The 15231-nt window shown below is 42.0% G+C and overlaps 1 protein-coding gene across 10 annotated transcripts in view; it reads right to left on the bottom strand.

The window, feature by feature from the left end:
- POMT2 (protein O-mannosyltransferase 2) overlaps positions 1-15231 on the bottom strand; it is a 38773-nt gene that overhangs the window by 7530 nt on the left and 16012 nt on the right. For 5 of the 10 annotated variants that reach the window (XR_008745509.1, XR_008745510.1, XR_008745511.1 and 2 more), the window contains 8 exons: positions 13598-13689; positions 12442-12518; positions 11187-11258; positions 10915-10974; positions 10611-10716; positions 8599-8739; positions 7863-7977; positions 2990-7260 (listed from right to left, as the gene is read on the bottom strand). Coding sequence is in view for 2 of the 10 variants with exons in the window: in XM_055794008.1 (XP_055649983.1) it covers positions 7155-7260; positions 7863-7977; positions 8599-8739; positions 10611-10716; positions 10915-10974; positions 11187-11258; positions 12442-12518; positions 13598-13689 (769 nt within the window). In the remaining 8 variants the exon portion in view is untranslated. Of the gene's footprint in view, positions 1-727; positions 7261-7862; positions 7978-8598; positions 8740-10605; positions 10717-10914; positions 10975-11186; positions 11259-12441; positions 12519-13597; positions 13690-15231 lie in introns of those variants that run through there. The other 5 variants (XR_008745512.1, XR_008745513.1, XR_008745514.1 and 2 more) reach the window with 4 other exon arrangements.

Below are 15231 nucleotides of genomic sequence, written 5' to 3'. Positions count from 1 at the left end.
TTTCCCCCTCCGCATAACTTTCATAGCAGCCTCTAGTAATTAGAGCTCTCACTTGCTAGATGCTTCTTTCTTGTATTTGAAGTCAAGTAATAACTTGTTACTCAGCTTATCTTTGGCTCTTCCCAGCCTTGCTTTGCACTGGCATAGTTGGTGCTTGTGCTCCTGTTGACCTTTATTTAAATACTGCTCCTGAGACTTGCTTCAATGGGAATTTGCCTGCAAGTTATCAAATTGTTTAAATTCATTTTCTTCAGCTGCACTGGCTTTATTTGGCTGTTCTCATACAGTTCACAAATGTCAAATAAAGATGTACCACCTTGCACATGCTCATTCTCACCTCAACCACTTTCCCCACTTCACATCTAGTTTCCTTCTCTACCTTGTAACCAAATAGTTACTGTCCCTAAAGCATTCCAAGGGATCAGCACACTCCCAGGGTGGGACTCAGCTGGCCCAACACAGATGCCTTCATATGGGCAAGTAACTTAAACTCCCTTTCTGTTTACCGGAGAAACCCAGGTACTTCAGAACTACCTCATGCTAAAACGCACAGTGAAAAAAACCCAAAAGGTCAGATGAACGAAGCCTGAAAACTACCTTTTGTCAGCTGCAAGACAGCAGGATGACTGGCTTTGGATGAAATCTGGAGATAAAACAGCGACTGCAAGAATTGTAAATATGGACAAAGCAATTTACAGCAATCATAACACTTGGTAGACTATGCCCATTCAGATAAAACACAAACTTTGTATTTCCAGAACATGCATTACATTGGGCTATAGCCACAGAGTTAAGAAATGGTGTATTAGAAAACAATTCCAAAGTGCATAGCAACCACATTCCTTGGATATAAACTAGGAAGCAGTGGTAGGAGCAATGAAGATTTATTTCAACATATGGAATTGGGAGACTGATATTGGAAGACGGTGTACAGTTTGGGAAACCACACAGGTAAACCAAAAAAAATGAGAAGAGGCACAGGAGACTGAGGGCTAGAGAAAGCAACTTGCCTTGAAAGTTTCTGTTTGGTTAGCAAAAAGATTAAGCAGTGTCTTGAAGACAGAGCACAAAAACTACATTAAAACACCAGGTTATGAAAAAGCCCCATTCTTGTTGAGAAACACGTAATGCAATGATGGCTGGAGTTTAGAAACCTAGAAACCTGGCAGGTTCAAATCAAATGCAAATGGAATCAGTCACCAGTGTCCACCCACACAAGATCACTCACCTGCAGAAAGAAGCCATTCTTTCTTTAGAGCGCAGTGAGAAGTAGTTTTACTTCAGACATTATCAGCATTTTCTGAACAATATTTCATGTCTTTTCCTTATAGTCATCTCCCTACACTCTAGCACAACTGCTTTATCAGCAGCCCGCCCTTCCAGAAGGATAGCCCTGAGATCAGACAGTATCCAAAGACCAACTTGCACTTTCTTGAAGCAATACAAGATGTCAACAGGCTTTTCAGTAACCATCTATTAGCCCAGTGTATCACATTGTGCAGGCCACCGTCCAGTTTCTAGCTGTCCTAGCTTTACTTCAGCAGCCACTGGAATATGCCTAAACAGACTGGTTGGCTGTCCTCCAGCACTGATCTGGGCATCAATGTGCAGCCTTAAATAAGGATGCCGTATTTCGTTTCCCCCCCCCATCTAGTTCCACCCCGAGGATGACAACCCCTTGTTACAATGTACTCGGAAGTCTATGTTGCCCTGGCACAGAGCCAGATTCTGATTCACAAGGTTCTAGTTTCGTTACAGACTCTCCCATTTAGTTCACAGCAAGGGCCTCATTTGTACAAAACTGTGCATCAGTCTGATGTCATGGACACCACACACTCAACATAAGAATGACTTAAAACATTGGGTTCCTGAATAAAGTGCTTGATCTGTCAAATGAAGTGTTCACAGGCAACCTACCAGAAGTTCAATGAATATACCCATTAAACCTGACATGTCATACATATTTACAATTTAACACGTCTTTAACGTGGAGAAATAAACCCGCTTCAACAGGCAGCACTTTTCTCATTCACATCTACCGGTTTCACTTCCTGCTGTGCTTATCAGCACATCGCTTGGACTGCAGTAAAACCTGACCTCCTAGAATTGCAGTCCAGCAACATGGGTGTGCCGAAAGCTGGTGCAGATCACCCATGTCCTAGATCAAACTCCTCAATGGGTCCATTTAAAGTCAATGTCGCTACTTCAATCGTGCATGTGAGGGAGAGAGGAAAGGGGGGGGTGGGAACACCCCAAGATCTAGATGTAAAGAAAATGCTTGAAAGAAGAAGTATTTATTACAAAATTAAATTCCAAATTCTACTTCATTTTCCATGATCTTCTGTTCAAAATACATTTATAGCTCAAAGGAACATTCTCCCATCCACACTGTATGGTGCAGTAATTACACCTTAGTTAGAAGACATTCAGTTCATGGACAGATGCACACACACACACACGCAGGATTAGTAAGAAATGTTCAGAATACATGACTGAATTACAAAAGAAGCCCTCTCACTGCTGCTCCAAACTCTCCCCCAGTCAGGGCCAAGTTCTCCAAGCTGCCTCTAAACAGTGCCTCTTATAAAACACAACAAACTCATTTGGCAAAGTTTTAGGACCAAGTAAAAATTCAGCAGGAGTGGTTTCTGTGCTAGTATGTCCCCTACCTCAGGTATCATTTGTGAGAACCATAGCCCTTGACTTTCAAGTAAAAAGCATAAGAGTTAAAAAAGTAAAGCAACTCACAGCCAACCATGCAACCAAGGTCTCAGTACTTTCAAGACGACAGAGACAATTTCCAGTCCTGACTGCTTGTAGCCCCCAGCTCCCCAAAGATGCAAGTGTGCTATGGAGGTGGTGTTCTTATCCTCAGCCTTCCTTTCCCAGCAGGGAAGACTTACACTGTTCCACACATTTTTGGTTTTATGACACGCACTTGTCAATGTGTGGGGTCACTTGCTGTAAATGGGAAAAAAAAAAATCTTACCTATATTCCCCACCTGGCAGAGGCACAGGGCACCGCTAAGCAGATTTTCACATTGCCAGCAGGATCCTGAGAGGAGGAAACAGTGTTATAATGGTGCTCGTGCGCAGAGTGCCAACCCAGAGGGTAAGTCACACAGGCACGGCCTCTGGAAGGGAAGCCACTAAGCATGGCAATGGAGAATTTCAAGTAAATGCCTGCGCTTCCTATGTTGACACTCTCAAGTCCCTTGAAAACAATTCTCAGAGAGATAAGGAAGCTACTGTCAAATAACACATCTGTTTACCTTTCCATAACAAGGTTCTGCTTTTGCTCTCAGTGCACATGACAGTATCTGGAGTGGATGAATACCTATGTGTCCTGTCCCACCCCTTGTACGGCACCCCTAAGAAAAGGATGCACAGCCTAAAAACTGGAGGAGCAGCAAAGGTGTATCCTGTACTTTGGGCATACCTGAAGAAGCAGAAGCAAAGAGGAGATACAAAAATGTAGATCCTGTCAATGCCCTGTGTTCATCAGTACATCCTTCCAATTAAGATGGAAAAGAAAACTCTCTGCAGATAAGAGAGATGCAGACGAGATGCCCTCCCACCCACAGGGCTGTGAACTATGCTGGTACGCAGCGCATGACAGGAACTTTGGCACAGGAACCTCCATTCAAATCCTCCTCATGATCACATCCTCATCTGATAGCATGAGTAGTCCACTTAGTGGAGACAGGCCAGTCCATGCTGCTGGAACAGGTGTGTGCACATTGGTGTCCTGAAGTGACTGTTAACAGAAACCTTTTAAGATGGATGGATTGTCTAGGATGAAGCTAGATGAGCCTAGAAGCCTTCTATCTATCCTTCAAAGACTGAAGAGCTGAAAATATGAGTTTACACATGAGAAAGGAACGTGGCAGCCTGTAGCTTTCTGTGATTTGAATCCACAGATACAGTTTCATGAAATACTTTGCCAGTGATAAAAGGAGTCCCATCAAGCGAAGTTCAAAGAGAGCAGCTGCTCCAAAGAACAGCATCTTCTGGCCTCAGAAAGCACCATTAGCTGTCTTCCACATGACTGGGGAAGAAGATGAATAAGCAGTCCTCAAAGAGAACTTGAACTCATTCCACAAGCACAAATGGAAAAAATGAACTGAAGCAGCCCAAATTCCATTCAGAAAGAAGAATGCCCTGCACCTATTGCCTCACACCTGCACCACTGAGACATTTTAAGTCAGTCACTAAGGGAATCCCATTTATTGTATTTTATTGAATTCACAAAATAAGTTACTATTACATACAGCTATGGCCTTACAGGTTTTGTTTTGAGAACCAAACACTGAAGGTTAAATTCTAACTAAAATAACTGAAAAGCCAACCCTTGGAGTTCAGAGGGTGCAGAGGAGATGTCTGCTCTACAATCTTCAAATGTATACCTTTTATTACTTCTAACTCCAGATTAAAACAAAAGAGAGAAACAAAAGAAAAGATTCTGCTGCAAGTTGCTCCCTCTTGTGGAATAGCTAGATGTTTTTCACTGTATGCCTCCATCCCCTTACCAGCACACAAGGTCTAAGAAATAGTCCCAATCCCAACCAAGTGCTTTCAGAGGGTTCCTGAAATGGCAGTCCTAAAGAAAAACAAACCTTTGTCCGTATTGAAACAGAACCTGGGCTTGTGCACGGGAAGGTGGGATGGGAGCACAACATTTGCTACTTTCAGCTGGCCAATCCCCAGACTCAGCCACCAATCCCCACCCAAAAGATTATTAGTAATAAAGGATAGAGGGACCCTGGCCAAAGAACGCACTGGCTCACCTTCCTCAGGCAGCTCCTACAAAGCTAACCCCTTCATAACTGAAGTAACCAAGGTTATCGAATTAATTTTTGCTTTCCCACAGATTTAAATTGATGAATAAAGAATGTTAGAAACTGTCATTCCAAAACACTCACATGCTTCTTAGAGTTTGTTTGGTTTGTTGGGGGGGTTTTGTTAATGTTAAGGGCAAGTGGGTGATTGTATGTGCTGGAAAAAAACCCTGCACTTTAAATCATGGCTTTTATGAGCTCTTCTGGCAAATCCTCCCCATGGTAATAAGACTACCTTAGGGAAAGCTCATATTCAGGATAGCAAGGTATTAAGGCAATAATCTCACCAAGACCAGAAGATGCTGAATCACACTGCTACAAAGGCAGCACTGCACTGTCTGCCTGCCACATTGCCAACAGTTAACAATTCACAGCGGCCGTCAGATCAAGCAGGATCTGAAGAAGTTTGCAGCCTTCTCCCCCATCCTTCTTGTGTATCTATCACCTCTGTGAACCCCTGGCTCATGTAGGTGGGAGCACTTCCTGCAATAGCAAGTGGAAAGGAATCATCAAGCCCAGTAGCTAATTAGTGCAATGACTTCCCACCATGTATTACCAGCAGGTGATTAACTCAAAAACTTCAGAATCAAAAGCACAGGTCCATACCATCGGAGTTAGCATCAAAAAGTCAACTTCTGAGAGAGATGTGACATACCAAGCCAGAGCCTTACAATAGCAAGCAGCTGCCTTACTGAACAGTGCTATGGATCTCTACTGAAGAGGAATGAAAGCAAGTCTGACTGGAGTCTCAGTCCCCCCCACAGAACCACTATGCTAATGCAGCCCTTCTGTGTTGTAGGAAATACATTAGAATTCAAAGTTTGGTAAGAGAAATGAACGCACGATTCATGTTTCAAGACAGACACCCTCACCTGCTGCTCTCCCTGTACCTGCAATTTTGATGCAAGGCTGAGGAGCAGAGCAAGAACTCTGAAATGAAAGGCTTGGTTTTAATGAAACATACACAAAAGAGTTTTGCAAATATTACTTCTTTAGACAGGAACACAGCTGGGATCCAAGTGTCCTTCATGTTAGATGCTACAAACTAGCAACCTTGAACTGTGACAAGAAATTGAAATCGGGTGAAGAGATGGAGTAAAAGGAACATAGACCTAACACAGAAAAAAGGCACCTAATAAATAGAATTCTGCTTTCTTGGAAGGGGTGGATTCAACATCCAATGGCTCTTAACAGACAAAGAATTTTTGCCTGGCCTCACATTTCCTTCAGTACAGTAATTTGATGTTCAGCCATTAATGAGAGGGAACTTGTTCAATATTGAAATACAGTGAACAGATACCATGGCACTGACAGCCAGTTTTGCAGATGCTACATTCAGTAAGATGAAGCCTTCCCCCTGAAAGCACAGGTACTGTCACTGGAATAGCTGGGATCAAAAGATGAACGACAGCTGTCTGTAAAATTTCCAAGCTACCATTTCAGTCTCTAGTACAACCCCAAGAAGCTGGACTTCACAGCATACTGGGGCAGAAAATAAATCACCTGCTATTTCCACTGTAATTTCCTTAACAGTTTCAGATGGAACTGCAAAGAAGCTACTAAGTGCTGAGCTGGAACAGTGGCTCTAAGCACAGGCCCGCCAGGTGATTGTTATAAATGATTAAAGGTGACCAGAAAGCAAGGCAGTATACAGGGATAAATAATCTCCATCTCCCCTGTCTGCAGAGGGCCTAGGAGACAGGCAAGGCACAGTGGCTCAGGAGATTTCAAGCAGACCCCTTTCAGTCAAATTCCAAAAGTTCAGGGTCAGAACAAAAAAATGCAGACAGTCAGGGCAGGGTGGAATGGAGGTCCACAGCTACTTACATGAAGCTTTCAAAAGCCTCGCTGTAAGAAAGGTTGTTAATCATGATAAAAGTCCTAATGTCTCAGACACTGTCTGGCTCTCAAACAGTAACAGTGCTTGAATTACAAGAAGGAAGACACACACACACACACACACACACACGCAACTACACACAGCCTCCAACTTGTCCTGGTCTGGCTGCTGGAATGCCACTGCTGTTTGACTGATACATATTGCTTTAAAGAATTGAGATTTAAGCAGCCAGTTGTCCAGAAATATAACCTAAGGATTCAGGACATGAGTCTTTTTAAGACGACCTTCTCATGATCATCCTCTGCATCTTCCAATGCAGGCAGTGCAAACAAATGCCAAAGCAACAGGGCTACTGTACCCAGCGTTCTCCAGAGAGGGCATTTTACAGTCACAGGTCTCCAAAGCACCAAAACCAGCCCGACATGCAGCTGATCTCATGCTTCTCATCCACTGTTCCCAGGCTTCCTTTGCTGCCTCTAGAACTCCCAGGAGTCCATCCACCGGAGCCCTGCCATGGGGCTGCTAGGGTCAGAGGCCATGGGTCCTATCATCCCGTAGGACAGAGGATGGAAGAGGTAGAAGCTGTGGAAAGAAACCAAATGCCCATCAGGGACTGCACAGTTTTCCCTCTCAAGAACACTGCAGCAGATTAGTCCACACAAATATGGGACCTTTTGGTTTTGGGCCGTTCTAAGTACCACTGAGGATCTTCTAATCTCTGCCAAACACAACATATATACATAGTACACGGTTCTATTGCAGTATTTTCTCTTAGAAAGCAACAGCTTTGGAGAAAAGCCAGCTGAGAAAACCTACAGTAATGAAGAATTTGGCTGTATTTGAGGGATCTGGCATGATCTAGCATTGGGACTACAATCAGAAACCACTGCACTGTGGGTTCAGAGGAGAATGGTGTTCACACTGAGTGCTGTGATAAAAGGAAGACTCCCTGCAATGGAAAGATGTTTTATAATGCATTAATGGGACACAGATGCAGAATCTAATAAATTTTATAAATAAATATATTTATAATAAAGGGTTTAGGACTGGGTTTCACGATGTCTGACAAGTTCAGCAGGGAAGAGAGGCAGAGAAAAAGGCTAAGGATAATTAACAGGCAGTAAGGTATCCATTGAGACAGTGACTGTCACACATTCAGGGAAAGTTCAGTTTTCAGCACTCACCTGTACATGATGAGCAGAACCAGTGCCAGGAACCCCCCTCCATACACTTTTCTAGCTGTAGTGCTAGGTAACAGGAATCCAGCACAGAACTTCAGTAGAGCGTCCCAGGTGATTCCTAGAAGAAGGAAGAGGTAGAAGTTGGGAGCAGTGCAGAGGCCAAAGAACAGAATTGTTAGGTTCAGTCATAGACTGGGCTGCCAAAGCTCTGTTAACAGCAGAAGACCTTGTCAATGTTCATTTACCCTAATAACCTTCAGAACTATAGGGATTGTTCTGCATCAGCAGAAGGCTCTTTTTTCCTACCTTTTGAATAAATGCAAAAAAGATCTGGGTCCCAGATGCTAAGTTAGCTGGTACAAAATCACACGAAAAACTACCAAGACTGAATTATAAACAGACGTGACAGAAAAGTGGGGGCAGCAAACAAAGGGAAGTAACTTGTATAAAAACATGTATTAGAACAGTGAAACAGCAAAGAATAGGAATCTCATCTTGAAATTCAAATGCCCTAAGCACTGGCCATGACTGCCTCTTCAGAGTTGTAACAAAAAAAGGACAATTTGGCACTGTGCTGCTTTGTGGAAAACATTTTGAATTAGTCAATGTTTTCAAGCACTTTGCACAAGCAAGCAGAAAACCTATTAAACCCCCCCAAACTGTTCAGCCTGAAAACATTCTATTTAACAGAATTTCACCTGTTTCGTTGCCTTGTCTTCTCCCAGACTCTAGTATTTACCTGTCAACATGCTGGAAAAAAGCATGGCAGGAAAGTAGTGGTGAAAGTAGAGAACTCGTCCCATCATAAAAAAAGGGAGGTAATGAAGGAGCCAGCCCAGCGCGATCTGCCCTCCACCATGTAGCATGACTCTGGACAGTTCTGGAACACAAATAAACAGCAGAGGCAAAACTCAGCTACAGCTCCTACTTGCAAACCTTACCACATTAAGTAAACTCAATAGGAATGATCTTTGCAGGAAGCCATGCACTGGTCTGAAATTGCTTCAAGGCCCTGCAACATCCCAGCTGCATTCTTTATAAGCATACAAACACTTTTCAGGAGAACAGTTACTAGAAAAGATATACAAAGGGACTGGCAGGAGGCTGACCATGCTCTATGGTAAGATTGGATTTGCAGTTTCTCAGCATGTATATCAGACTAATTAGGTCATTGCAGTTTCTGATGGTTTTTATTCTCTCTGCAATAAAACTACAAGACATCCAAATGATCGCTTTGCCAGCCTTTCCTGGAAAGAAATGTTGCCTAGCTCTCAGAGCCTGGGGAAGGGAGTGAGAGCTCTGACGTCTGCATGCAGCTTAGCCAGTAACTTATCGTGTAATTTAATAGTTTCACATCACAATTAAGAATTCACTTCCCACAGGGAGATCTACAAAACAAAGCAACCACTGATGTAAACTGGAACGGTCAAAGTATGACTTTTTAGAATTTGTTAAAAGCTCCATAACCTTGGCACCTGACATAAGAAAGGATCATTGCATCTCTTGCATTTGTCATTTGCTTTGCATAAATATCAGGAAACACTTCTCATTTGAAAACACCATGCATACTACAGTAGTACAGAGCACAGGCAGAACCTGAGAGCCGGGCATTGATCCGATTGGTCTGTCTCCCTTACACCCAAAGCAGGTAGCTCCTTGCAGTACTTTTGTTGAAGACCTGTCCTGTTCACTATTGACCTGTTAGAGATATGAAGCTCCCACTCTTTTCCTGGTGGACACTGCTTGATAACCCAAGCTCAGTGCTTTCCCACCCTTGGTATACAAAGTCCTGCCATCCACACAGTTTTAAGGTGCCGGCAGAAGGCATTTATGAAAAGGAAGCCTATTATCAGTAACACATGTATAATAAGTATCTCTACTAGAAAGAACACCTTGGAAGCCTGCAAAGCAGAACAAGCTAAAAACTATGGGACGAGTAGATCTCTGAATCAGGGAAGGTTTCCCTGACATACATTTTATCACCTCCTCCTACTGGTATGTCCAGATCAAATATAGTCTTTCCAACATATATACATCTGGTCATTTCTGAGCTGCAGTAATCTATGTAAGTGAGACCAACTGTGGCCAGCATCTTGTCTCTTGAGCAGCTCATATGCAACTCCCATGCTAGGCTGGGTGATCACCTCCAAAGCAGAGCTGCCATGTGAGCCGCTGGCTAATCCAAGCCCTAGTCTCCTGCTAGAAAACAAGGTAGCAAAAGCCTACTGAGACTCATATCTTAGGATCACCTTAAGATGCCAACTTATACCCAGACCAGCTCCAAAATCTCCAGCAAAGGAGTGATAAGACTTTTGAGGAGCCACTGATCACACCTCCTGCCTGGGAGTCACTTCCAGAGCTCTGCTCTTTGGCTAACTGGGTGTCTCAGGGCCCTTGTTGACTTGAGGATTTCTGATCGAGTCTTACAGGCTTAGGAAGTTTGGCAACTAATCAGGAATAGTCTGCCAAGCAAAAAGTGAGATTTGTTCATCAGAGTGATTATTTCTAGGATGGAACCCTTTGTTAACGGTTGCGTTGTTCAGTGCTACACTTTCAAAGCACTATATAACTTAGTGCTTTGTATGTACAGCTACCTTGAGTATATTCTATTCAACTCAGAGCGTTTTAATACAATATTAAAAAAAATAAATTTAAATACAGGAGTTCCAGGTTGAGCTTTTCTGTATCAGGAAACCAAGATGTTATAATAGGGATTCTATAATGCAGGGAGGATAGGAAGACTGACCTCACCTTTGAGTTCAGATGTCAGTTGGACACCTCTCTTCAGGGCCACTGCAGTGGAAACTGTTATCAGAAGATATAACCCAATAGTGACCAGATTTAGCCACCAAATCACCTACATAGGAAAAAAAGATTTTGGACTTTAGGCTGGACATGTGCACAAGAGAGGAAATGACATTCAAGCATAAGAGTACAATGAGAGAGACAGTCCAAAAGGAGGAGGACAAGGAAGAGAATCATTGCCACTGGCAGAAGCAAGACTAAGCTAAAATTTGCTAAAGGCATTGGCTTAGAACCTCCCATTCCAACTTACCGGGTTCCCCAGCAAATAAACCCGATAATCGGTCTCATTGACACCAGAAAAACGCAGGCCCTGAGGAAACAGATAAGAAGGGAGTAAAATGGGTTTCCATCAGTCCAGTTTGTATTTTGCAGTGTCAAGGGTGAGACAAACTCCCATTCATGTAGCTCAGGTGTTACAAAATAAACTTGACAACACGTTCAATGCAATTAAGAGGTGCCATGCTTCAAGAAGCACAGCAGAACCACTTGAAAACAGAAAGGAAGGTGGATTGATCAATATACCTGGTAGTTGATGGGCCAGTGCCAAGGTTTGGATGTAACTTCATTGTCCTTTGGTTTGAGGCCGCTGTTTCCCTACAGACAAGTCAAAATAAAATTTAAATGAGCAGGCAGTTATGCTGCAAAGCCTGCCCAGCAATGTCTGGGTACACAAACACACATGAATACTCTTCCTGAGTAAAGACTGTTTTCTGTCTACATAAACACATCATCATCTGGAGATGGCCACAATAAGGACAATGAAAGTTTTTATTATTAGTTTGCAAGTGAAAATGTTCTTTGGGTACCATTACAGGCAGTATTCTCTCATTTCTCTCCTCCTGCTTTTCTGTCACTTGAGGACACATATTGCATAAGCAAGACCTTTGTTAATTAAGAGACTACTTTGACAGGTTTCCCTCCACTCTGAAAATAAAAGCCCCAGGAAGATTATTTCCATGGAAACTCATGCAGGTGCTTCTTTACCTGAGACAGTGTTACCGCTGGTTGCCATGGAAATGCTCAGCATTAATAATAACTTGCCCGACTACCTTCTTTCTCTTAAGAATCTGAGAAGAGCTTTACAAACACTAGCAAATAAAACCTTAGACTCCTTTCTCAAAATAGTAACTTCTCATTCTTCAGACAAAGGATTGAAGGGCTGGAAGCAAAAGGACTGTGGCCAAGAGCACAAAGAACAATAACAGGAAAAGACTGCAAGAGCAGTCCACCTTGAAAATATTAAATCCAGCTTCTCTTTTTATTTTTATTTTTATTCAGGGATAAACAGGGAAGACAAAAGCAGAAAACACATCAACTTGATCAACTTTAAAACAAATTAGAAGTTTTCCATTTTCAATCCAAACATTTATTGCTCTCCTAAGTGGCTGTTCAGCTAATTTTCCTGACTTTGACCACAGCAATATCCTCCTGCCTCACAAATACTAACTTAACTTTAAAACCTTCCAGTAGGGTAGGAAAAATTTCCACCTCGCCTTTACAGAACCAGATTTCAGCAGTGGAGGGATTACATAACTGGGCTGTAGCTAGATCACACCAACAGCAGAGCCAGGCATCAAGCCCAAGGCTTCCAAACTTTTAGGAGATTTAGCTGCAAGACCACCCCTTTTTCTAAGTATAAATTCAAGTAGGTTGCTGGGGCATGTAAATTCTGCCCTAGCTTGCAGCCATCATCCAGATCTTTCAGAAAATGCTATTTTTTTTTTGACACAAGAGAAAGGGGGAAGAAAACGATAACCTAGAATTAACGATATCTTACCCGAATCATAACCATGTGGGATTCTAGCAGAATTTCTGCAAAAGAGGGTTTTAAAACATCCAGGCTGATATTGGGCACTTTAGAAAAAGAGAAAAAAATAGATTAGAAGTCTGTATGCTTTAATTTTATTTGCCTCTTTCACGATAAACTAAACTCCTCCTGTGACAAATCTGCTTCCAACACCTCTTTTAATTCACTACACAATTCATTCCTATTCTAAACACAGAGGCTTGCAGTCAAAAGTATCTCTGAATGAATTTCACAACTGATTTACTCTTACATTTCCTCCTTTACTTCCAGGAGCAAGAGAAACAGATAAAAGTCCATCAAATTTTTAGCTGAAATTAGAGACATATTGTTCATAGGCTGTTGTTTATCTGTAAATGAGCCACAAGTGTGGGAATGTAAAATACATTACAACAGAAGAGGAAATTCTACCAAGTCAACAGCCCAGGATCTCTCTCTCCTTTGGCTTGCATACAGTCACTCTGGAAGGATGACGAACACTAGATGTTTTAATAACTACGATCTTAGCCCAAGTCATCTGCAATTCATGGGAAGAAAATTATATCAAATAATTCAGGCCAAATGAGGCTGTGACACATATCTAACTCCTGGATGAGGCTGCAAGGCCCATCTGTCGTTACTGGCAAACTTAGTCCTCTGTCACATTTCTATTCATTTCTTGACAGTACTGCAAAGTCATTATTTAGCATGCCCCATAAGAGAATAAAATATACCAGAACATGACGGATCCTAGCTTTACCCCCAAAAAAAAAAATCATTGAAGTATATATGACATATTCCCATCTATGACAATAATACCTAATTAAACCTATTATGTTAAAAATAACAATGTACTGCAGCATCCATAAAACACACTTTTGTTACCCATGAATATCTCAAAATTCTTAAAACTCTTTATACTTCCTCTACACTTGAAGCATTATCACCAGCTTACGGTACAAACAGTGAAGTAGAAAAACGCTATGCATCTCTGAACAACTGGCCCAAATTCAGCAAGTTCACACTTGAGCTGGGAAAGAACAACAAATTCAAAACACTGAATGCCACTTCTTGCCATGTGATAGCTCATCCCTTCCTTTAACAGCAAGCCAAGATGTACTCTCAAAGAAAAACTAAATAAATGACTTACACTTAGGGTTAATGTGATCTTCAAAGTTCCAGAGGGAATTGGGGGTCTCCTTCAGGTATGGTGTGCAGGTGACTTCCACTTGTTCCCAACCCCTGAGGAACAGCAGAACAGTTAGCCACCACCCCACAAAAGATCACTCAATATTTCCAGTTCCTCTCTGGTTTTTTTCCCCCATTTAGCTTTAAACTTCTCCATAACACCTACCATACCACTCAACCACAGCAGCTGCATTCTGACACACTCGTACATGCTTTAAGAACCATGTAGAAACCAAAACAGATTTGCAAGGCAGCCAACATCAAAATTCTACTGAATTTGAACTACATTTCTAACTTTGGGCATCTAAACTCAAAAACCTAGATCCACACATAAGCAGTGGGATTTTTGAAGATGATGCACACTGACAACTAGAAACTACTTCAAGTCAACCCTTACAGTCTATCCAGAAGAAAATCACCATCATTAATTTGAGTCAATCCGTGCCTACAGCAACTGTATTACAGACACAAAAGAATGACTTCAGAAGATCCCACCAACTATCCATTTAGTCTGTCACCCTATTTCTAGCAGGTCACATCAAACACTTTGGGAGACACTGCATCAAACCCTGCAGTAATGTGACAGATTAATAAGGAATTTTCTACTGATCACCACTTAGCAGACTTAACTCCAGTAATTAATTAATTCCATTAATTAATCACCACTTAATTCTCTGAAGGACAGTGATTACTACCCTTTAAATTCCTAAAAAAAATAAAAATCCAATATACTCTAACCATTCTTATTTGCAATTAACAAGTATGTTTTCCCCTCAGCTCTTAATGTCATCAATATTTTGTGGCGGTAACTTCACAGGGTCAATTTGTGTTAGGGGGAAAAAAAATAATACCCCCTTTCCTGAATGCTGTTGACAGAGGCAGTGATTTATTTTTTTCAAAACCAATCACATTATCTACCCATATGCCCAGTTTCACTGGTACAGTCTAAATGGCAGCTGCAATTCCTGTGCAGGCAGTCCCCAGAGGTATCTGCCTGCACTGACTATGATTCAGCACCCACAGGATTCCTTAGAAGCCCTTTCTACCATAACACATTGAAGGGAAACATAAGCTAGCAGTAACGGAGGCTGCTCTGGAAAGAGAAGCAACATGACTGCACAGCCTGCTACTTCAGGATCCATGTTAGCACCCTACACAGTACAGCTCTGCAGATACAGCAGCTTGCTTGGCATTAATCTAGATGTCTCTGTATACACCTCATTTTAATGATGAAAATATATAATTCAAGGACATACTAAATCCCTACCACTGCTAACAGCAGCTTGTTACCATTGCCCTTGCTTCAGGTGCTGCATGCAAAAATGGCAGGTCTTCCAACCACAAATTAATACCAAAAAAAAGAAATTTTGAGGATTATGGTATGGAACAGTATGAACTGCCCCAGTTTCTAGCAATTTTTCTGAACCCCAAAGATAAAACAGGCCTTGAAGAATACATCTGCCATCCCCTCCTGGACTTACCAGATGACAAGGCTCATGTCTTAGTAAGGGATATTATTTTTCAGAGCTGTATACCTTCACTGTAACAGACTGCATAACCCTAACACAGACCTTCCCCTCTGGTTATGTTTTTGGT

This window comes from Falco peregrinus, chromosome 1, assembly GCF_023634155.1.
Source record: "Falco peregrinus isolate bFalPer1 chromosome 1, bFalPer1.pri, whole genome shotgun sequence".
Classification (NCBI taxonomy): Eukaryota; Metazoa; Chordata; class Aves; order Falconiformes; family Falconidae; genus Falco; species Falco peregrinus.
The sequence above is the reverse complement of the archived record's forward strand: the minus strand, read 5'-3'. Positions and strand labels throughout refer to the sequence as shown.